Below are 22,744 nucleotides of genomic sequence, written 5' to 3'. Positions count from 1 at the left end.
CCCGAGCTATCATTTGTGATGGCCAGGTCGCTTCTGAAAAAAAGGGAGCTACATAGCTCAGTGGGCGTTACCTGGTCAAATCAAAATCGTTGAATAGTTTGATCCACGCGACGTGTGCCGCACGCCCGGCACGAAATTTGATCCGCTCCCCCCATCCCCGCCAACGCGACGGCGAGCGAGCGCGCACGCGTGTGACAAGGCCGCCGCATTTTTCTTTATCGTCGCCAGTTTAATCGCATGCCCGACGTTTTTTTTTTACAAAACGGATGATTGAACAGCTGGATAAATGAACTGGCACGGGTCCCAATACATTTTCCATATTTCAGTTAATTACACCACATTATGCCCTTTCACATCTGGCCAATTACATGTCCATTGAACTACTTCTTCCTCACCCCCCCCCCCCTCAGCTCACTTCAGTTCCCCGAACATTTAAAAAACAGACAACACCCAGCGCAACAAGACAAGATTCATTTAGCATTAAACGAGCCTCAGAACAATTCCCCAATCGCTCCTCGCGCGCCTCAGCCTTCGGTTAAACAATACGGAGCTGGAACTGTGACACAAATTACACCGGTTATCTGCCCCCCCAAAAAAAACCTCCAAACAAATTTTAATTGCTTCATTTCAGCCTGCCACTTCCTGCGCACGCGTACAATAAAACCCGCGCCGGTGATGAATCACCAAACAGATTATGCCAAGAAACGAGCGGTAAATCATCAGTCACAGTTAAGAGGACTTTCGCTCTCGCACCTTAAACTATTTTAGCTCACTTAACACAGTGCAAGCGCTTTATCATTGGTAGGGCGGAGGAGCGGGTAATGGCCGTGGACGATAATACAACAATAGGCACGACTGTGGCAACAGTCCTGAAGCTATATTTATAATTAACGAACAATAGCACTTTGCAGTCCTCAGTGGCAATCTGCTGGGCTCAGCCTTGCTCATGCCGCCACTTTCCCCGTATCACTTTTTTTTCTCCACGGCAGCCCACGGGGAAACCACCTGAGGGGCCACCCTTGTTCTTGAAGTAATTCTCAACAAAGTCAGCTTAATAATTACGACAATCGCAGTAATATCACGGGCGATTCCCATGTGGAGAACTCCAATTAAAATCGGAGCTCGCAAAAAAAAACGTACAAGTAAACAACAGTGTTTTTTTTCTTTCTCTACGCTATAAAGCATCTCTTTTCCAATGTAAAAGGTAGAATATGTCATTGCAGTGAGCAGCTGCGATCGTAGACTTTAAACCGGGCAGACACCCATCACGAAACAGGTTCTCAACCAGGTCACTGCATCTCACACTTTAAGGTGTGCTTCTGCGGCCGTCTGGAATGCTCTTCCTTCCGCTATTACGAAGCCACTAGAGCTGTGCACTTTTAAATCTAGATTGAAAACTCATTTCTTTACTCTTTGGTTCTTTCGGTAAAGACACGTAAGTAAAAAAAAATAGAAATAACTAAATTAAATCACGACATTTCGGAAGCAACACAAGCTTCCGTCATCAGGTGGGACAACCACAGCAAGAAACAACATTTCTTACACCCTGCTTTTTGCGTTTAGCTTGTTGTCCTTCCCCCGTTACCTCTGATTACCACGGATTAATTGCTTGACCATTTCAATGTAAGTGCTTCTGATAATTGCCTCTCACCGCATCTCGAGTCGACCTTGTTTAAATTTACTGGTTTGTATCTTTCGTGACTGCAGGAATTCATATTCTTCGGGTCTTTCGGTAAAGGCACGTAGATAGGAAAAAATAATAACAAAAACAAATGAAAATGAAGTGAATGAAAAAAAAATGTCACGACGATTGCTTGTGTTGCGATCGAAACGTTGTGATATTTTTTTTCTTTTTCGTGCACCTTATTTTCATTTTTATTTGTTAATTGTTATGATTAGGTCTATCTACATGACTTTACCGAAAGACCCAACGAATTACTGGTTTGTGTTAATCCCTTCTGCTGCATAAATATTTTAACTGAAATCGTATCGAATTGAAGAGTTTTATTCACATCATTTTGATGTTGCCATTGAGCCTTTCGGAACTGTTCTACCATTGCTTGGTTTTTGTTGCCACTTATTTTGTATGTACGTTTGTTGCTTCCTTGTCATCTATGTCTCCTTTTATTTTTAATTCAATTCATGAATCAAAATATTTCTTCTGGAAAATCCCTTGAGATGGAACATCTCGGTGTGAAACTGAATGTCCAGCATGTTAGCTGACACACACAATGAAAATACGTAATGACTTGTATACATGAATGTTAAATGTAAAACGTACACCGTTTGCATTTATACAATGAATATCATACCCACTCCGAACACACAAATACGTTTACAAGAATAACAACTGCCATATCCATCACCTTGCATTAAATAATAAAATTGTACCAAATAATGTAGATTTTCTGTAGCCAATGCTACGACCCCTACGTTTTTCGGATAGGCCACATCGTAATTCTATGCCAAATTTCGTATCATTAATGACATGGATTTTAGTATAAAACCACCACGTGACTTAACCCTACAAACAACGATGGGATCAGTGCCCATAGCCGGTTCATATTTTCAAATAAAGACTTTGCTTGAAAGATTTCCGTCCCTTTTAATTTTACTACACAGTTGCTGGGCACAGGCCCCAAAATTGTCAAGCAGGCCAGCAACAAACAAGCAGGAGGGAGGGAGGCGGAGTGAGGAGGAAGGGGGAGGTGGGAGGAGGGGGAGCGGGGAGGAGGGAGGAGGAGGAGGGAGGAGGTGGGGGGAGGAGGGTGGAGGAGAGAGGAGGGAGGGAGGGAGGCCACTCACCAAACACCTTCAGGGTCACCTCAGCGTCCTGCTCTCCGACCTTGTTCTCGGCGCTGCACAGGTACTCCCCGTCGTCCCCCTTGGCCACGTTCTTCACCACCAGCTCGCTGCCGTTGGCTCTCAGCGCATACTTCTCAGACACTTCCAGCACCTCGCCATTGCTGCTCCCACCCACCCCCCCCAAAAATGGCAAATGATTAATCATGTCGATCGATCAGTACGTCAATCAACATGCCACACGTCCGATTATCACGGTCGGCTACGTACGGTGCGAAAGAAGTTCAGCACACGTACATACGTACAATCAAGGCGTCTGTTCATAGGCAATCAAGAGACGGCTCATTGCACCGCTGTTGTAGCATCGAAGACGCACGCTGGATGAACACACAAGCACGCACATTTACACACCCTCAAGCATGAGTACACTTTTTGGCTAGCAATCGAACATAGACGGTCGCTGCATCGAACGGGCGTTCAGGTGCGCTTCTGCGGCCGTCTGGAACACTCTTCCTTTTCAATATTAGGAAGCCACTAGAGCTGTGCACTTTTAAATCATCCAGATTGGGAGGAGACAAAAGTGACTGGTAGGCATGTGATGAATCGCCCCCTTGAGATTTGACGAATTGTCACGATTCAGGGTGGATATTTAATTTGAGAATATATTTGTTTCTCATTGTGTTGCACGTCGAGCCTCTAGGGTGCTACAGGATTCACATCGACTAATTAAATACAACATGTATGGACAGCTCATAAAGTATTCTCCTACGCACGATTCAATGCGTGCATTGTGAGCGTAAGAACCGATTTTTATTATTATTAATTAACCAATGCATCAGTGATTGTGTAGCAGAAGTTCGGTGTGGTGCAAGCCACCCCATCATCTCATGCAGGCACCATTTCAGCCTTTATAGGTACTCACTAACCACATTTCCCCCAACAGTCTATTGGGTTACAAGAATGATCTTTGCATGTGTGTGTGTGTGAGCGCGCTGCACTACGAACCCGGCGCCCCGAGTTCGATTACCGCTAACGGCCAACACCAGTGACGATTATCAGAACCGGTCCTGGGCCTCCCCTAGGTCGACTGAGCCGCAAATGAGTACCTGGCGTGGTGTGTAAATACATCGCCACTTTGAAGACAAAGGCGGCCGGGCGTGGTGTTGGCCACCCACCCCCTCGTGTGCCGTGCCAGGCCTTCATAGGTGCTCGCAAACAGCACTTGCCCCAACAGTCTGTTCAGGCTACACGGGGGATCTTGTATTTGCACACACACGCTGGCAGCTTGGCTCCTTAATATTAAACGTGTATACACAGACACAAGTCTGCAGACCATGCTGTCTCGGCTAAACCAGACGACAGATGTCCATCCCTCTCATGGCAGCTCTTCCCAAAACATAAAGTATGAGTATTCACAGGGACGGATGGGTAAAGCAAACAGCAGTTGTGCGATAAACAAGGCACTGAACAAAGGACGGCCTTGCACAGAGAGGGCTCCCTGATCGCGACGCTCGGGTGCCATAAGATTGTCCGGCGGACTTTACTTTTTAACCCAGATGCTTGGCCCACGTGCGTGCATCTCGATTAAACGGGCGACAGAACAAATAAACGCATTTGAACAAAGTGGTTTCTCCAGAGCTTGTCAACTCCCATTCCGAGGAAGCCCTCAAGCTTGCCAAGACAATTAGGCTGAGAGAATTAAAATAAATTACGTTAACCGCCAGTTGTGTTTTTGTGGCCCCCCGCGAGGGTGTATTGTAAAGCATTGCTCGGTGAACGAGGACTGCGTAGTTTTGATAGAATTCCCAACGACGCTAGACCCCCGTGCTCCACGGGAGAAGTTGATAGGGAGGAATCTGTTTCGAATGTCTGACAATAGACTTTTCCACTTAACTGACGAACATCATTCGGCCAATGAGGACATTTATTCGGTTTTTTTTACCAAAGACAATTTATATATCCGGACGCATTGAGCTCAATTGAGTGTATTTATGCTGTTTGAATTTACACGATTCCTAGCCTGCAATCAGGAGTAGATCCTTGGAATGGAATGGTGCCATTGTGCGTTGAGCAACATTGTGGAATCGTGATACAACACCAAAAGCACAATCAGGATACAATTAAGGAAACATAATGATGATCTATTATTTTTCGTCCCATCGCTTCTCAGCTCTGAACACTCTGCCCAATCCATGAGTGGAACTCACAACACCTCCCGGTAATTTGTGTTCACTGCGGTGGTGACTACGTCCGCCAGTAACCTGGAACTTTGGAGGTGAGGGTTGTGTGTATCACGCAAATGCTGTAAAACTCCCATCCTGTGGGTGTTCGAGGTGCCATACCCTTGGCTTTCCAGGAGAAGATGGTACAGAGAAGATTGACTCATCTCCAATCTGTTCCATCTGTATGGGATAGAAAATTGCCCTGCCCCGTTCCACAGCCCCCCACTCTATCACCCTTCCCTTGGCTCCAGCCAGTGGGACCCCTCCCCCACACACCCCTCCCCCCCCCCAATGGGCTTTGTACAGCGAGCTGTGGTCCCCCCCCTACTGATGGTCAGCGCTGGGCATCAATTACAAAGGGGATGCGCCAATCAGATCGAGCGCTGGTCGCTGTGTGCTATGAGCTCTAGCCAATGAGAAGGCTGGGAAACGACAGATTGACGACACTTTTTTCTATCACGTGATAAAAATGTTGATTATTACTGCACAATTTGACGCACGTATCGCGAGCGTAAACCAAATACAAAAATCGATGGCAAGACCCGTGCCTCGTTTAGGGGATTGAAACGAGAGGTTGCCGTCATTGGCATGAGGGCGTACAGTTGGGGCAGTTGGGAACATTAGCAGCAGAGGACAGGGAGAGTTGAGAGGCAGACGAGTTTTAGTTTTTTTTCGTTTTGTAAATGGCGCAGAGATTAAGTGCTCCATTGAACCAAGATCGCTTAACTTTTTTTCTTGGAGTTAGACTGCAGAGTATGGACTCCGGTGAGCAAGTGCATTAAGTGCCACGCTGGAAATAGTAGGCATTGAAAAGCAGACAGAATTAAACGGTAGCTTTTGTCACCGTTCCCAGACGGATCTTTGTGGAGTCACAACATCGAACAAACGAAGGAAGGCAAAACATGCACAGTGGTCTATGCAAATAATCCATTAGCAATACCCGCCATTCGCCACTAAGTGACGATGACATCACCATGGTGACCGTACAACAAAGATCTCCCATATAGCCTTAACAGACTTTCGGGGCAAGTGCTGTTAGCGAGCACCTATGAAGGCTAGAACGGTACACGAGGGGGTGGGTGGCCAGCATCACGCCCGACCGCCTTTGTCTCCCTAGTGGCAATGTTTACACACCGCACCAGGTACTCATTTGAGGCTGAGTCGACCTAGGGGAGGCCCAGGACCGGTTCAGATAATCGTCACTGATGTTGGCTGTGAGCGGGAATCGAACCCATGTCGCCGGGTTCATAACGCAGCGCGCTAACCGCTACACTACCGCTCCCCACACACACAAGCAATGCAAGCACGCTCACATGTACAAAACGACAACGATTTTCCCATTCACTGATACGGACGGTTGGAGGAGGTGTCAACAGGGAGTGTGAATTCATAATAGAGTTTTTTTTAGATTATATCACGTGAATATAAATGTGTTGTTAAACCCGTCACCACCCGACACAACCAATTGGTAAGGTTTGTCACTTAAACAAAACATGCCAATTAGTTACCAGCTCAGCACATCGGTTGTGTGTTGGAGAGTAAACCCACGTCAACATTTCCAATTCGACTGTCGTGACGTTTCGCCGGTAATTAAGGAGTATGAATTCGGTCCAGCATGGCACACATGGGGTGGTGAGGCTAGCACCGTGCCAAACTGCCTTTGTCTCCTCAGTGATGATGTTCATAACACTACATACCAGGTAACCAGATTGACTCATAGGGCACTCCGTAGGGAAAGGTTAAGATATTAGTTGCCACTGATCTTAGCCAAGACTGGGAATCGAGCTCAGGTCGCTGGGTTTGTAGCGTAGTTCACGAACCACGACACCACAGAGCCCCAAGGTATTAGGAACGCGTTCCAGATTGACATGTTTAATATTATAAAATCTGAGGCTAAATTTCAGATTTTAGGATTTTAATTTCTGAAATTACAATGACATTTATTGTTTATTCACCAAATTTGGTCCATTTATTATGACAAAACTCAAAAGATAAATCTTTGAATATTTATTTTTCAAAGTAAAAAACATTTGAATGATTTAAGCAAAAAGTGACATCACATAACGTCAAAACGACATCATGTGACGACACTTTTGTTGCGGGAAAAGCACTGAAATGATGCCGTGGAAATTACATTCACTTCCTGTGAGGCCCCATTTCCGGATCATCCAAAATTTCACATCCAAACCAATTTTTATTTTCTTCTTCGGTTCAAACCCAAACTCAGGGAAACACATCCACACCACAGATACAAACACACCGACACAAGCAGAGACACGCAGAGACACGCACGCACAGAGACACGCGTAACACACACCGGGTCCAGGTGATGATGGGTTCGGGGAATCCGTCGGCTGTGCAAACCAGGCGGGCATTCTCTCCGCGGTCCGCCGTGGCGTTCACGGCGTTCTGCCGCACGCGCACCGTCGGGGCCACTGCGACGGGGATAACGACGACGAGGGGACAGTTGTACGAGGGGGGCATCAACATCAGCGACAGCAACAGCAGCAGCAGCTTGCAACAGCAGCAATAACGACAAGGTACAGCGATACCCCGATTTGTTTCCCCCACTTTCACGTCGTCGCTTTATTAAAACCGCAGCCTGATTCGCGTCGCCTCGACCCCACAAGCTTACGTCGCTGACGGAGCCATACATCTTTTCTAGATTGTCCGGTCACCTCTCAGCCTTCGCGTCCACCACCACCACCACCAGCACCACCTTGTCTACTACCTTGTAAGTCGCTTCGATTGCCGTCGTTTCGACATTCGTCACTGCGCCTTTAAGAAACGCATCGCCCCGAGGTAAACCGGGGGTGTTGCTGTAGCTGCATTGGCATCTGCCAGTCACCTCGGTCAGCGAAACGATAACACCTGGGGTCTGTTCCATGACCTCCTTAGACACGTCACGTGGCTCAAAGGGCACCTAGCCTGGCACAAATGCTGTGATGACTTCTCACTTAGCGGCTAATGAAGGCTGTTGTTGTCATCCATTAAAAACAATATTTTTTGTTCTTAGGGTATTTCGGTAAAGCCACGTAGATAGTGGCTTTACCGAAAGACCCTAAGACTTTGAATTCCTGCAGTCACGAACGCTTTAAGTCAAGATTTAATAATATCTACTTTTCCTTTTCCCCTGAAGCAAGACTCACCGTTCGATTTAGTTTCATGAGATGCGGTTGCATTTAGATTAAACGTAAATTTACACTATGAGATCTCTTCTACCAGTGGCAAAATATAGTAGTAGGTTTTTACCCTTTTAAACTGCTACAAAAATAAAGGTGTCAGTTTTGTACCAGTTTAAAAGGGTAAAAACCTACTACTAAACGTAAATTGTTTCGATTTAAAGCTTTCGTGACTGCAGGGATTCATCTTCTTGGTTCTTTCGGTAAAGTCACGTAGAAGGGAAGTAATAAAATAATAAAAATAAAACATAATAAAATAATTCTCACGACGTTTCGGCCACAACGCAAGCAGCCGTCCTCAGGTGCTTGCGTTGTGGCCAAAACGTCGTGAGAATTATTTTATTATTTTTATTTTATTATTTTCATTCTACGTGACTTTACCGAAAGAACCAAGAAGACGTAAATTGTTGTTGCAGCAAATAGAATCCCAAGCTGCCCCCCTTCTCCTCTCGCCGGCGCTCACCGTTGACGAGCACGCGGATATCGCGGTAGTCGATTTCGCCTCGCGCCAGGATGCGCCCCTCGCAGCGGTAGACTCCTTCGTCGCTCTTGCGGATGCCGCGGATTTGAAGGTAGTTGTTGGAGAGCAGCGAGAAGCGGGCTGAGCAACGCACGCACACACCGCGGCCCCCCCCCCCGGGGTCAGAGGGCGATTCACACACGGCGAGATGTTGACCACCTCGCCCGGTATATAGGAGGTCGTGTGTTCGATCCCGACGCTGACAATGCTTGTACATTTGGAGTTTGAATGTTCTCCCTGTGGTTGCGTGGATTTTTCTCCAGATCCTCCGAGTTTTTCCCTCTGCATTTAGAATCAACATCGCGCGTTTGGAGAGTATTTGGCCGCTATAAATTCCCACGTGATAAGCCACTTCGGTGGGCTAACATTTGTGGTCAGGTCACCGAGTATCGAGACTCTGTATTGGGAGGGTCCTGGCCTTGGTTTCTGCACGAGGGAGAGATGTTGCTACTGTGTCATCCCAAACCAAATAATTTACAGGAACATTTTCAGCATTGAGATGTTTGGGAAGGAATCTAAAAACCCAAAGGAAACCCAAACAGAACCACGGGGAGAACATTCGAAATCAACGCAGAAAGTGACCCGAGTCAGGATTCAAACCCAGGGATTTTTTGCTCCGTAGGACAAGTGTTACTACCACTGCGCCACTCTGGTGGCCACGATGATGGGGCATGGGTGCGTGCCGCGTGCCGCTCACCGTCCTTCTTCATCATGACGTTGCGCTCGTTGAATTTCCACATGACGGCGGGCTCAGGAGAGCTGATCACATGACACTCGACGATGGCGTCATCTCCCTCCTTGAACTCCTGTGGCGAGCGAGCCTCCTTGAAGGTCACCCTCTCTGTGAGCGCATGCACAAAGACAAAGATCCCACCCCCCCGTATAGCCTCAGCAGACTTTTTGTGGCAAGTGCTGTCAGCGAGTAGCACCTACGAAGGCCGGCACGGCACACGATAGGGGTGTGTATGCAGTACCACGCTCGGCTGCTTTTGTCTCCTCAGTGGTGACATCTACACACCGCACCAAGCACTTATTTGAGACCTAGGGGAGGCCCCGAACCGGTTCAAATAATCATTACTGGCGTTAGCCATAAGCGGGAATCGAACACGAGTCGCCGGGTTCGTAGGGCATCATGCTGACTGCTTCATGCACACACACAAACAGCGACGCACAAGCGTGCATTATTCACTGTTTGAGCCAGCGTAGACCCAATGGAAAAAAATATATCTTAAAAAGAAACTATGATTTTCCACCCCTCATGCAAACCTTTAACACCGTGGGGACAGGTGCCGTTGGTGAGAGCCTATTTAAGGCAGCACGGAGCGCGAGGGTGTGGTGTGGTCATCACGTCAGCTCAGGCTGCCTTTGCCTCCCAAAGTTCTGGGTGCACGACGTTCACAGACTGCCCTGAGGTGCCGATTCGAATATCGCTCATCACTCGTGGAGGCTGTCAAGGGAGATCACAGCAGGTTACTGGGTTCATGACACAGCGCACTAACCCTTTGCGTTACCGCACCCTGTACAAAGACAAACACAAAGATCCCCCGTAGAGCCTTAACAGACTGTTGGGACAAGTGCTGTTAGCGAGCACTTATGAAGGCCGGCACGGCACACGAGGGGTGGTTGGCCAGCACCACGCCCGGCCGCCTTTGTCTCCCTAGTGCCAATGTTTACACACCGCTCCAGGTACTCATTTGAGGCTGTCGACCTAGGGGAGGCCCAAGACCGGTTCAAATAATCGTCACTGATTTTGGCCGTGCACGGGTCGCCAGATTCGTAGTGCAGTGTGCTGACCGTTACACAATCACTCCCCACACACAACAACAACAACAACCGCCATTCGCCACTAAGTGGCGGTGACATCACCACGACGCTTGTGCCAGGCTATATGGCATGTTGAGGCCACGTGAAGTGTCGATCGCCTGCTGGCACGAGGTCACGGGACAGACCCAGGTGCCACGGGTCGGCTGACTGAAATGAGTGGCTGATGCACCACCTGTGCCCCCTACTGTGCCAACTTGCTGTGCGTTAGCCACCCGGCGCTCCGCTCGTTGTTGTGAGTGTCGCTCCTCCGCCCTCTGTTGTTATTGGATTGCGACTGCTTCCAACTGCCCAGTAGCATCCTTCACGAGCCTCCTCCACAGAGGCCGATCTCCATCTCTAACCTATGCCAAGCCAGTTTAGCCCCCTTGATCTGGCCAAACAAAAGCTGTTTAGGCATGCGGTGGCTGGGCATGCAGGCTACATGACCCAGCCAACTCAGCCTTGCCTGCCGGAGGTGCTCACCGATGGGACTTTGCCAGATATTTCAAGGATTTGTGAGCTCCTCACACAATCCAGCCTGGCTAAACCCAGGATGGATCGTAGGCAGGCCAGCCGAAATGTTTCTAACTGGCTAAGATGTTCCATTAGGGGGGTCCACGTTCCGCAAGCGTAGAGAAGGGAGGGATTGACTGTTGCTGAAAAGACCTGAAGCTTCGTGTGGAGCGACAGACCAGGTAGCTTCCACACAGCGTTATGCAGCTGATGAAAAATATTGCCGCTCGACTGATTCGGAGTGAGACCTCTGCTGTCAAACCGGAGCCGGTCATGAGCACACTGCCCAGGTATGGGACACTCTCCACTCTCCCCACACACACACACGCACACACACACAAAGACACACGTACACACACACAGACACACGTACAGATTTACGAGTACACCAAGGTGCTCTTCCTATAAGTGGACGACAGTTGCGGCACTGTTTCACACTTCTCTCTAGACCACGGATAACAAGCGCAAAAGAACTGCTGAAATATTAATGCTAAATTAATAATTTCAGCATCATTAAATTTTTATAATTCAGATATCTTTAGGGCCATGGGTCGTCTGTGAATTGGCAGCATTGTTTTCCATCAGCCAACGTTGGGAATGACTGATGTAGTTTGCGGTCATCATCATCATCATCACTGCTATATCCATCAATTGCTTAACGTCTTCTGAACCAGGAATAAATCACAATTTGTGTTTAGCCTTCATACAATAATTCGTTTTCTTTGACCACCCTTTCATCTGTTTTCCCTTCTTTCTTCGCTGCCTTGCCATGTATAGTTCTGTGTATCAACCACCTTCACCTCCTTACAGAAATGCCTTCTGCAAAGGTTTACTCTTCATTAACGTGGGCAATAAGACTGGCATTGTGGATTCCTATTTGTTTTTCAAACGCATAACTTTCTCCCAGTCCCTTCTTGCTATGTAATGAAGCATGGCATCTATTAATTAATGACGTCAGGGTCCTTTTGCAAAAGGGAGTTGTGATCTCAGAGGACTCTCATCATGTTGTCTATTAAAGAAAATATACCAACGTATAAAACTATCAGCTTCACCAACCTTCACCATCTACCTACTCACATTCCCAAAACCCTACCTAACCCATGTATCCACATCCCTACCCTCCCTCCCTACCTACAAAACACTCTTAACATTCTTGTGTATCCACCTATGTCTACTTACCTGTCCACCTAAATTCCCGACCTATATACATACTGGTTTATAAATATACCCACCTCTCTACAAACATACCGACCTACCCACATTTATATAAATATACGTATGTAAAACAACTACATACATATCTTAACCATTTACAAACCTACACACCTAGAAATGTAAAAAACATGTATACTCATGGTTAACTCAGCCTGATGCACATTACAATTCAAGGACATAAAAAATAACAGTCCTCACATTAGTGGCCATCATAAACATTTATGAACACGAAAATGATATGCGACTCCCGTTTTGACAACCGCTTGGAGCAACTTCCGAGGGGGTATTGCAAACTTCACCTCTGACCTCGAAACCCCCAATGCCGGGCTCCCTGGCTCAAAAATGTGGCCTTCAAAACAAAACAACAAAACATCTCGAGATTTGCCAAATTGTTCGGGAGATATTGTCAGCGCAGGGAGAAGGCAACGGTTAGGTCTCCGTCGCACTCTGACCTTGCCCCTGCTGATGAGGGGGAAAGCAATCCCACGCGATATATTTGTGGCCACGGACGATGCCGAGCATTCGGTCGAGATTGGTGGTGGAAGCCATTTTTTTTCTCTCTTTAAAAACGAGGATGATTTTTAGACACGCGGCCGCGATGAGCGGGTTTCCCCGCCCAGAACATCGGCGGCACCGGGGCAGAAGGGGAAACAATCAAAGCACATCGCCACTTCCTTGTCTACGCTCGGCTGTTTCTCTTGCACTCCCGATTGCAAAGTTTCAGACTTACTGGACACAGTTCTCAGCTGTTAGTGAATGACTTCATTCATCGACAGGCAAAGTGATGAGCTAGACACTGAAAGGGAAAGGGGGCGGCCTGGCCATTGAGTATTTGGTTGCTTTATATTTCAACGTGAGAAGCCACTTCGCCGAGCGATCAATTGTGGCCAGGTGACTTCTAAAAAAAGAGCTATATCGCTCAGTGGGCCTTACCTGGTTACATTAAATCGTGTAATCGTTTATAGTTGCATTGCCTGCTCACACCACTGCCGGCGGAGAAGGCCTTCAAACGAGAAGAAGCTCGAGAAAGCCCCTCTCTCACAGCAGGTGACTTTGGTCTACTCTTCCACGCTGACAAGACATCTCGTAGCAGCTAGGAGCACCCCACACTGAACCCCCAGCACGCCTGATTGAGTCGCGGTGCGGTACCGATTAGAGCTATTTTGGTAGACAGAGGAGGTGAGGCTGGTTGAAGGGGCCCGGGAGATTTGTGAGTTTTGCCCATTGGTGGACATATGTACGGGGCGCTTAATATCGTTTGTGAGGAGAATTCATTGACTTCCAAGGGCGTGTGAGTAGTTTTTGTCCATCCTATCTATTTTCCACCCCGCTTTAATTCACTTCATTGACATTCACATGAAAGAGTGAATTTAAAACCACGAATGTCCAATGTGAGAGACTTCTTCCTTGTTTTCTTCTTACGTGAAGAGTCCACTGCTTAAAATGTTTTTTTTTTCCGGCTATGAATCAGTGTGTGTCACTGATTATGATTGCAATGCACCACTCTAATGTACCATTTTCACTGCATTTCCCCAATGTTTTCATTCAAGAGTAAATCAATAAAATGAAGGCGGTACACTACCGGCATACGATAGTTCATGGCCATTGATTCTTCCACCGAATGATTCACCGAAATATTAAAAGTGACCTATCGGCATCAGTTTCCAAACAATTCAAGAAGTAAAAATTAGAAATAATCTTGGAGGTCAAATAATAATAATAATATTCATACAGTTCTGCGACTTACGCGAACCAAATTGTTAATATCTATTTCAGAATCGAAATAGCGAGAGCAAATGACTCGCACCGCGATGGCCCAGTTTCATTTATTCAAAGTAATTACGCACGATGAGACATCTCTCATGCGGGCGAAGCAGCAGTGGTGTTCATGTCACTGTAAATTGATCCAGGGGCCACGGATGTTCAATTGTGTCTTGCGAGACGTTACCGCTCGTCGCTAGAAAACAATAACAAAACCACGCATAATCATGCTCAAGGTAGCACACTGCTGTATTATTTAATATGGTAAGTACACCGCCCTCCCCCCCCCCTGTATAGTCTTCATAGACTGTTGAGGCAAGTGCTGTTAGTGAGCACCTATTAAGACCAACACAGCGTACGGAGGAGGGAATGGAGGGAAGTGGTGGTGGTGTAAGCAACACCACACTCATCCGCCTTCATCTCCCCAGCACTGGTGAAAGTGTCCAGTTGGGGGGGGAGGGCGTGCCCCCCCCCCCCCTGCAAACTCGGCCCATGCATCACCGCTGATGGCTGAAACTCAAACTCAATTTGACAGGTTCTCAGCGTCAGCCTCTGCGCTAACCGCTGCGCTGAACACTGCACCAATGGAAAGCGCTCCGAGCAGATAGATTAATTCCTGCGGGCACCAGGTTGGCGGTGGCCCCTGAGCACGGGTTGAAGGTTCTCCTTGGGGTCGGGGTGTTTGTGAACACAGGCCAAAAGAGGGTGGTAAATTTCACCTTAGGCTACATATTATTATCGTGATTCGTGTTATGCTTTTTGAACCAGGAATGTCTCACTGAATCTCAACACTATTGTTCAGGACATTCCTGAATACATTTTCAAAGTAGGAAGGCCACTGATGTGATTTCCAATAGAGTAATTCTCCAGATAATATTCCAGGAAGGCCTCGCCCAGTCTCACGACCCATTTTAGCAGGGTATTGCCATCGCAGTGGGGGGGGGGTGGTTTGCTATTTAATCATGACACCCGCAGGCACACAATGGCCCACTCTCGCGATAACGATGTCATGGGATGTTATGGACATCTGTGAAAAAGAGCTTCACAGCTCATCGGATTCCTCCTGCAGTATAAATAAGGATTCCGATTTAACGTCCACTGCGAAGCAGACGGCGCATGGAACATTTACCGTTCACACACACCACAGAATTAAGCTGTGCCATTTGATTGAGGGGCTGTGTGTTATCTTGGTGTGGTGTTGTTGGTTGTGTTGCCTTGCCCAAGCTGGATAAAGCAGATATATATAATTGATGTATTTATGAGTCATTGATTCATATTTAGAGACTTGATTACCTTTGTCTCCATGTCACACTACTGTCATGTTTTTTTGTATCATTTGCCGTTGTAACCTAACTGATCTGCCCACACCTCCATACCGAACATCTGTAAAAAATATCTTTACAGCTAATCGGATTCCTCCTCCTCCTCCAGCAATCTAAATCAAGATTCTGATTCTTCTGAAACCAGAGGCTGCGGCTGCCGGATTTGAACCGCGAAACAACGCAGAACAACCACCAAACAACCGCGGAACAACCACAGAACAACCGCAGAACAACTGTGGAACAACCACAAAACAACCGCAAAACAACCACAAAACAACCACGGAACAACCACAAAACAACCGCAGAACAACCACAAAACAACCGCAGAACAACCGTGGAACAACCACGGAACAACTACAAAACAACCGCAGAACAACCACAAAACAACCGCAGAACAACCACAAAACAACCGCAGAACAACCACAAAACAACCGCAGAACAACCACAAAACAACCGCAGAACAACCGTGGAACAACCACGGAACAACTACAAAACAACCACAAACAACCATGGTGGGACACGCGCCGGCGGCGAACACCCGCGGGGGGCGGCGCTCACTCACGGTAGATGCTGACGATCACGGTGCCCTCGCCGGTGGTGCCGTCGGTGGCGGAGGCGACGCACTTGTAGACGCCGGCGTCGTCGACGGTCACGCGGTAGATGGTGAGCGCCACCTCGTTTTCCTGCCTCGACACCGACACGCGGTCGCTGCTCTCGATGGCCACGCCGCGCGGGTCGAACCACGCGATGCTCGCGACGTCACCGCTCACTGCCGGTGGCGGGGAGAAGGGTGGGAGAGAGACGGACGGGGGGTTGGGCGGGGAGGCGCGGAGATTAGAGACGGGGGTTCTTCCTCTTCTTCTTGTTGTCGTGCGGCTGATGCAGATGCAGAGCAGCGACTACGAATTCACATTCAGGCGGTCGAGCCAGACAACCGCGTCAGGAGCAGCGGAGGATTATCGATGCACGGTGTGCAAGGAGGGAGACGGAGGTGCGCGCTGAAAGAAAGGATGGACAGGCGGGCATGCAGGTGTGTACGCAGAGTCAGCTGGGCAGCCGGGAAAAAGCAATATAGATGGACAGACAAGCAGAGAGAGGTGGAGGGAGAGATGAACAGGCGGTAGATAAGGCAGTCAAACAGGCAGGCAGGAAGACCAACAGCAAGACAAATAAGTAGACAGACAGGCGGGCATACAGGTAGGTAACAGACAAATGAAGAGATGGACAGATGGTTGAACACAGGGGTAGGTAAGGTAGTCAAACAGATGGGTGTACGTACAGGCAGAAATGTCTGTGAAACGAGTAAGCACGAAGATGTTTGCCTGACTACATTGCCAGTGTATTTTGTCTTGTACTGCCGTGGAATTTAAAGTGGGCATAGTTGCTGTTTTGTTGTGGACAATTAACAAGCCATTGGAATGGATATGTAGAACTTGGCATTGCATTTACTGTAAAAAAAAAAAACATGGAAAATATATTATATTGAGTCAGTCTGTTAGCGATACTTCGCATCCAATTTGATCATTACAATGTGACGAAGGCCCCGCTTAAGGAAAATAAAAAATGGCTTCTCTTCATCGCTGACCCAGGGGCAGCAGCGATTACGAGGCACCGCGCTCCGACTGGCACGCGTGTGCGCAATTAGCGCCGGGGCCTACGCCTCGCGCCGCGCGGTTTAAGCGGCACACTTACACACCTTCGCGAGATGAGCGCGCTTCTCAAGAACAATGCCGCATAATCGCCGACGCGCACACGCAAGAGTCAAGCAGCGCCTGCAACAGTTTAACCTCTCGTATGTCACGCACTGTCAAAGTCAAGCGCAGGGGGCATCTGAATCGGTTAAATCTAAGTGGCCCGTGTTTATATCGAAACGGACACTAAATAACAACGTCTAAGTGAGTTTCCATTACATATGATGGCCCACTTAAACCTGAAATAATGCGCTCGCAAACACACACTAAATCTTTGGAGGGGGCCATTACTGTTCGTGCTAAGCAACGTCCAAATTCATAGTCAGATAAACCAAGGTCGAATGTGCAGCGGTGAGACGTGTTGCCAAATTTAATGGGCTCTGCGGCTCGCACTCAATCTGGAGCCGTAGATATGCTCCTCTTCTGTCATTGCCAAGGCCATGGCAGAGGAAATTAGGTTTGGTTAATGCGTCGGTTCGTGCATACTGCGGATGAACCCAACGTGAGCATATCCATTCCCACTGAAGAATCATTAATGGGACGGACCAATCGCAACACAGCGAGGGCATAGAGGGCCAGGTGACCTTTCATGTTCTGAAGGAAATAAAAAATATTTTTAAATTGCTTCTACCAAAATTAGTTTTAAGCACATTTTAAATAGCCTTGATGTTTGGTTTGTCTATAAATAGTGATAACGACCTTGAAATAAATTGTGCAGACCTTCTTTTGTACTGACTGCATGCATGCCACAATTATTTTAGTCTGAATTTATCTAGGAAAGGCCCAATCCAGTTTCAGGTATGAATTGCCACTGGTACTTGTGCATGGCCACAAATTATAACTAGGCCTCTAGGTTTGTGCTGTGGTGTGCTGGCCGCCACAGCATCACTGCCCACACGTACAAACGCACAAAGACAAAGCTACCCCTTGTAGCCTTAACAGATTGTTGGGGAAAGTGCTGTTAGCGAGCACCTATCAAGGCCGGTACGGGACACGAGGGGATGGGTGGCCAACACCACGCCCGGCCGCCTTTATCTCCCTAGTGACGATATTTACAGACGGCACCAGGTACTCATTTGAGGCTAAGTCGACCTAGGGGAGGCCCAGGACCGGTTCAGATATTCATCACTGGTGTTGGTCATCAGCGGGAATTGAACTCGGGTCACCGGGTTCATAGCGTAGTGCACTGACTGTGACACAACCGCTCCCCACAAACGCACATTACGCACACACGCACACACGATATGCCATTAGTCATTCCCTACGAATCCGTTTCACTTAACAAGTTTCCATATTTTCCAACAGTGGTATTTTGCTAAATGAAAACATTTTTGAAATCTTATAAATCTGATATTGGCAACAAGCCAGACTTAATAAGGTAATAAAATATTTTTTATGTGCAGGGCTTGTACTGTGTATAAATTACACTAATACATTCAAAGAAACTTTAACAAGAAGAGAGTAAACCAGTTTTTTTGTTTTTGCTTAAGCCAGACACCTTCGTTAAGCTTCCCCAAACTCCTTACCAGGTTTCCTTAATGTCCCTTTCAGCAACATATTCATCGCACATTACTTTCAGTACATATAAGACAATTCAATGGCCATAAAAAAAGCCACGGGACGCTATTTTTCACAGCTAGTGGCGGTCGCCTTTTTCCCTTGAAGGCTGGCTGCCAATCAGTCAGATGATTTAAGCACCGCGTCGGAACGTAGTGGTCACTGCGGAGACTTTTTGATTTATAGCCGAATGTGTATTAATGATGAGAGGAACGCTGCACACACCAACCGTCTCCCCCCCCTGCCACCCCCCCATGGCCTTATTAAAGACTCTTGAAGTCAAATGACAAGCAGAGGTTAGGGTCCTATTTAATAACACCCTCCATCACATTCAGCAGGCTTCAAGGCCCCATGTTGAGAAGATAAATACACGAAATGACTTTTCTGCGCATTATTATCGCCATCATCATCATCATCACCACCACCACCACCGTCATTGCGATTCCTCTCAAGCTGTCTTAGGAAATGTCCATTTGGAGCAATACAAATTCAAGGTCACTCTTTAGTTTAGTTCATATTTTGGGTGCGCAACGTGAGAAAACAGTTGTGGTGCAGTTGGTGCAACGAACGTGGCAACCTGGGTTTGATACCCAGCTATGGTTCGCATCAATGTACATTAATAGGAAATTCGTAATGCTTCATTCCAGTATGATCAGTAGCAGTGAATTCAAATGCAAGTACGTGGATGTACTGTGTGTACCTCACAAAAAACGTATGTTTGTGAGTGTACTTGAGGAGAGCGGTAGTGTAGTGGTTAGCGCATCGCGCTACAAACCCGGCGACTCGAGTTTGATTCCCGCTCACGACCAACACCAGTGACGATTATCTGAACCAGTCCTGGGCCTCCCTTAGGCCGACTCAGCCTAACATGAGTACCTGGTGCAGTGTGTAAACATCGCCATTGGGGAGACAAAGGTGGCCGGGCGTGGTGCTGGCCACCCACCCCCTCGTGTGTCATTCCGGTCTTCAAAGGTACTCGCTAAAAGCACTTGCCCCAACAGTCTGGTCAGGCTATAAGGGGAATCTTTATCTTTGTACTTGCACACATTTCTTTGTGAAGCCACATCTACTATCAAACTGGAGGACCCTTTAGTCGACTGGAATACTGATACTCATAAAACTGCTATCACAATTATACTAAACATTTTCAACACGTCCCTTCTATAATCACATTATTATTTTTTTGCATTTTGCTTTGAATAATTCAAGCACGAGTGAATTGAACATAACCTGCTGATATTAAGTTTCCAGAATCTGCTGGTGTCTGAATTTAATCATCATGGTAAAAACCAGGGCAATATAGCGAAGAGCTCCCTACAAAAATATATTCACGCTCGAGATTTCAATTGCACCGTTTCAAATGTCCACGGATTTGTGCCACGTGCAAAAAAATTGACGGCGTTCATTCCACCGATATGGGATTTTTCGGGCTTGGCACTGCTACCAGCTACACAGTCGGTGGTCAAGGTTCAGGAATGCAACCCCGTGACTTACCGGTGCACATGAAAAACTTGGAGTCGGCAACACTGATCTCTCCCACCGAGGGCGAGATGACCACGGAGAGAGGAGCACCTGTGATGGTAAGAGCGGACGAGGGAAGGGATCGGGGAGGCGTTCATTGTGGGGGAGATGGCAAAAATAGAGAAGGGTCGGGGAGGATACAAGAGAGAAAGTATTGAGTGTCACGGATCATACAGATCACGTAAATATCATCACAAACACAACGAAACAAATTAACTCGAAATTGCAGGGTGAGCCTGATGGTCTGAGAGTAATTGTTTTATTATGCTACTTCATGCACGCTTTAGTCATTGCGAGGGATATATATATTTTTTTGCATGCTAATTGGTTGCAAATTTTTCATGACATCTGGAAAAGTGTAACTTTAGGTCAAGGCAAACGTTTGCATAAAACAAACAATGGAGGCAATGCAGGGGAAAATAATCCATTAACGGTCAATTACATAACAGTATTAAAAAAAGCTTTTTTTTACGTCACGAGTATAAAGCGATCTCCAGATGCGCAATAACTTGACTCGATTGCCTATCATTCAACCAGGAGACAGCCCGATGGGATATGTTAACTTTCGACGTTTACAAGGATCAAGTTCTGCGGGCACAATTAGTTTGCATTGTTACGTAATATCTTTCGTCCACATTTAATCCCGACTGCGCTATCCGTATCGTGCCTTCAGCCGGTGCATCATCGGTCATGTTTGCAAAGAACAGCCTCTGGATAAATACATTTCACACACAACATGGGAGTGGTGTGTGCTTTCTCATGCATCCTGCTACAGAGAAAAATGCTCATCAAAAGGGCATTAAAATCGATGCTAAATTTTCTAATTGGCGGGGGGAGGAAAAACATATTACGTCATGAGTCACGATCGGACTGAGTATGTCAACCCTTGTTGTTAAGAATCGCATTTCACCACAAGTGGCTGAAACGCAGGATCGAGCCAAGAATCTCATCAGCATCGCCAGCTCGTTGCTCTGACCCTGATCCACCTGACCAACCGCACACAAGAGGTGGCCGCTTTCCTAACAATCACCTTGCTTGCATTTTGAAACTTTAAGTAACGTTTGCTGTGCCAGAGCACGGCGTGGCCGACATTCACAAACGCTCCCTGTGAGTTCCTCAGAGAAATGAACGAGTGATCGGTGACTTGTGAGCCATGCAGGTGCATTTGCTTTAATCTGAAGGCTATCTTGAGCAACTTTAGCATAGCTGTTGATGGCAATCAGCACCGCTAGCGGTTTTGCCACAATTTATTTTCTTTTAGTAAAAAAAAAATTGTTGTTCAAATCTGGACACACGTGACTTCTGGTCCCCCGAGTGAGCAACCGGGGATGGCGATTTCCAATCAGTTCACAGACAGAGGTCACACGACTATCCTGGGTTGTAAGTTCTATTGACAAGCCATTCTTCATCAAGCACAAGTTTAAACACACGTTGTTTTCGTTGGCACGACAGAACTCCAATCACTCTGTGCAACCGCCCTCACCAAGTTGCCACAGCTGTTCGTGGTAAAATGTTGTTTTCCGGTGATGAATTTTTCCATAAAATGTCCCCCTAATGTGTTACGGCCTAGAGGCTGCAAAACTGGAGAACGTGATTTAGCAGCGTTGGCAGGTGACGGACTCTTCTGACCGTGGCTGGTAACTGGTGCGTGCTGCTGTTTATGTGTGCGCGGTGTCCACGCGTCATAAAGCACCAGGGTTGAGCGCGCTTGCAGGACCCCCATCGTTCACGGGACCCTGGTAAACGTCACTAAAAGTGCCTTAGAGCCGCTGCTCTTGCACACAAACATGAGTGCGTTTAAATGCATCTTTAACGACCGTTATTTACTCGCAACCACTCGACTATTTCGGCAAAGACTTTTGTTTTTACTGCTGTGGTTTGATGCTCTTTGAAATTACATAAAAAGGGGTGTAATTAAATGAAATTTAACTAAGGTTTCTTTATAAAATATTGGGCATTGCAAAGTATACCGATCTTTAGCCAGCTGTCAATTATGTTTTTTTTTACAGATCATCCTGGACGAGCAGTGGCATTGGTCCTTTCTTCTGAAGTTATTTGCACTTGAATACAGCGCTAAACGCAACCTTTAGACAACAGAATATCTTACACTGTTCACATATCTTTACGGGGCATGCGACGGCCGCATAATCAATGAGCATTGTGGTTTGAAATGTATATGTGGCTTTTTGTTTTATCTTCCTTTATTTTTATGACAGGGATGGGTAACTCCACGTCATGTGGGATTGGACATGCAATGTTTCCCTTCCCTGCTGCAACCTGCAAACTTATCTGAATTTTCAGCCTCAAATACAATTTCACAGGCCGTGTTGGCAGAGACACAAACTGAAAATGCAATGGCACGACTGTCATCGTTAGCTTACACTGTACATTGAACTTCTTTTGCACCGTACATAGCCAATCGTGCTAATCGGAGGCACGGTATCGATAACAAGCAGAATTCTCTATCAAATGCCCAACATAACCAAAAAAATCTGCTTTTCTTGTTTTGATCCCAGGTCTCTCTAGTAAAATGTATATTTTCAATGGTGAATGAGGCCTTGTCATCCGAACACCTCACTGTACTTAATAGAATGTAATGTAAAGCAGTGAGGTGCATTGATAAAACTAGCACTCG

The 22,744-nt window shown here is 47.0% G+C and overlaps 1 protein-coding gene across 2 annotated transcripts in view; it reads right to left on the bottom strand.

The window, feature by feature from the left end:
• LOC144728575 (neural cell adhesion molecule 1-like) overlaps positions 1–22,744 on the bottom strand; it is a 201,461-nt gene that overhangs the window by 54,837 nt on the left and 123,880 nt on the right. For both annotated transcript variants that reach the window (XM_078608104.1, XM_078608103.1), the window contains exons 2-7: positions 20,083–20,160; positions 15,903–16,109; positions 9,424–9,567; positions 8,670–8,807; positions 7,342–7,459; positions 2,806–2,966 (exon numbers count right to left, since the gene is read on the bottom strand). In XM_078608104.1, coding sequence (XP_078464230.1) covers positions 2,806–2,966; positions 7,342–7,459; positions 8,670–8,807; positions 9,424–9,567; positions 15,903–16,109; positions 20,083–20,160 — 846 coding nt within the window. The remainder of the gene's footprint in view (positions 1–2,805; positions 2,967–7,341; positions 7,460–8,669; positions 8,808–9,423; positions 9,568–15,902; positions 16,110–20,082; positions 20,161–22,744) is intronic.

This window comes from Lampetra planeri, chromosome 29 (assembly GCF_965212315.1).
Source record: "Lampetra planeri chromosome 29, kcLamPlan1.2.h2, whole genome shotgun sequence".
Classification (NCBI taxonomy): domain Eukaryota; kingdom Metazoa; phylum Chordata; class Hyperoartia; order Petromyzontiformes; family Petromyzontidae; genus Lampetra; species Lampetra planeri.
The sequence above is the reverse complement of the archived record's forward strand: the minus strand, read 5'-3'. Positions and strand labels throughout refer to the sequence as shown.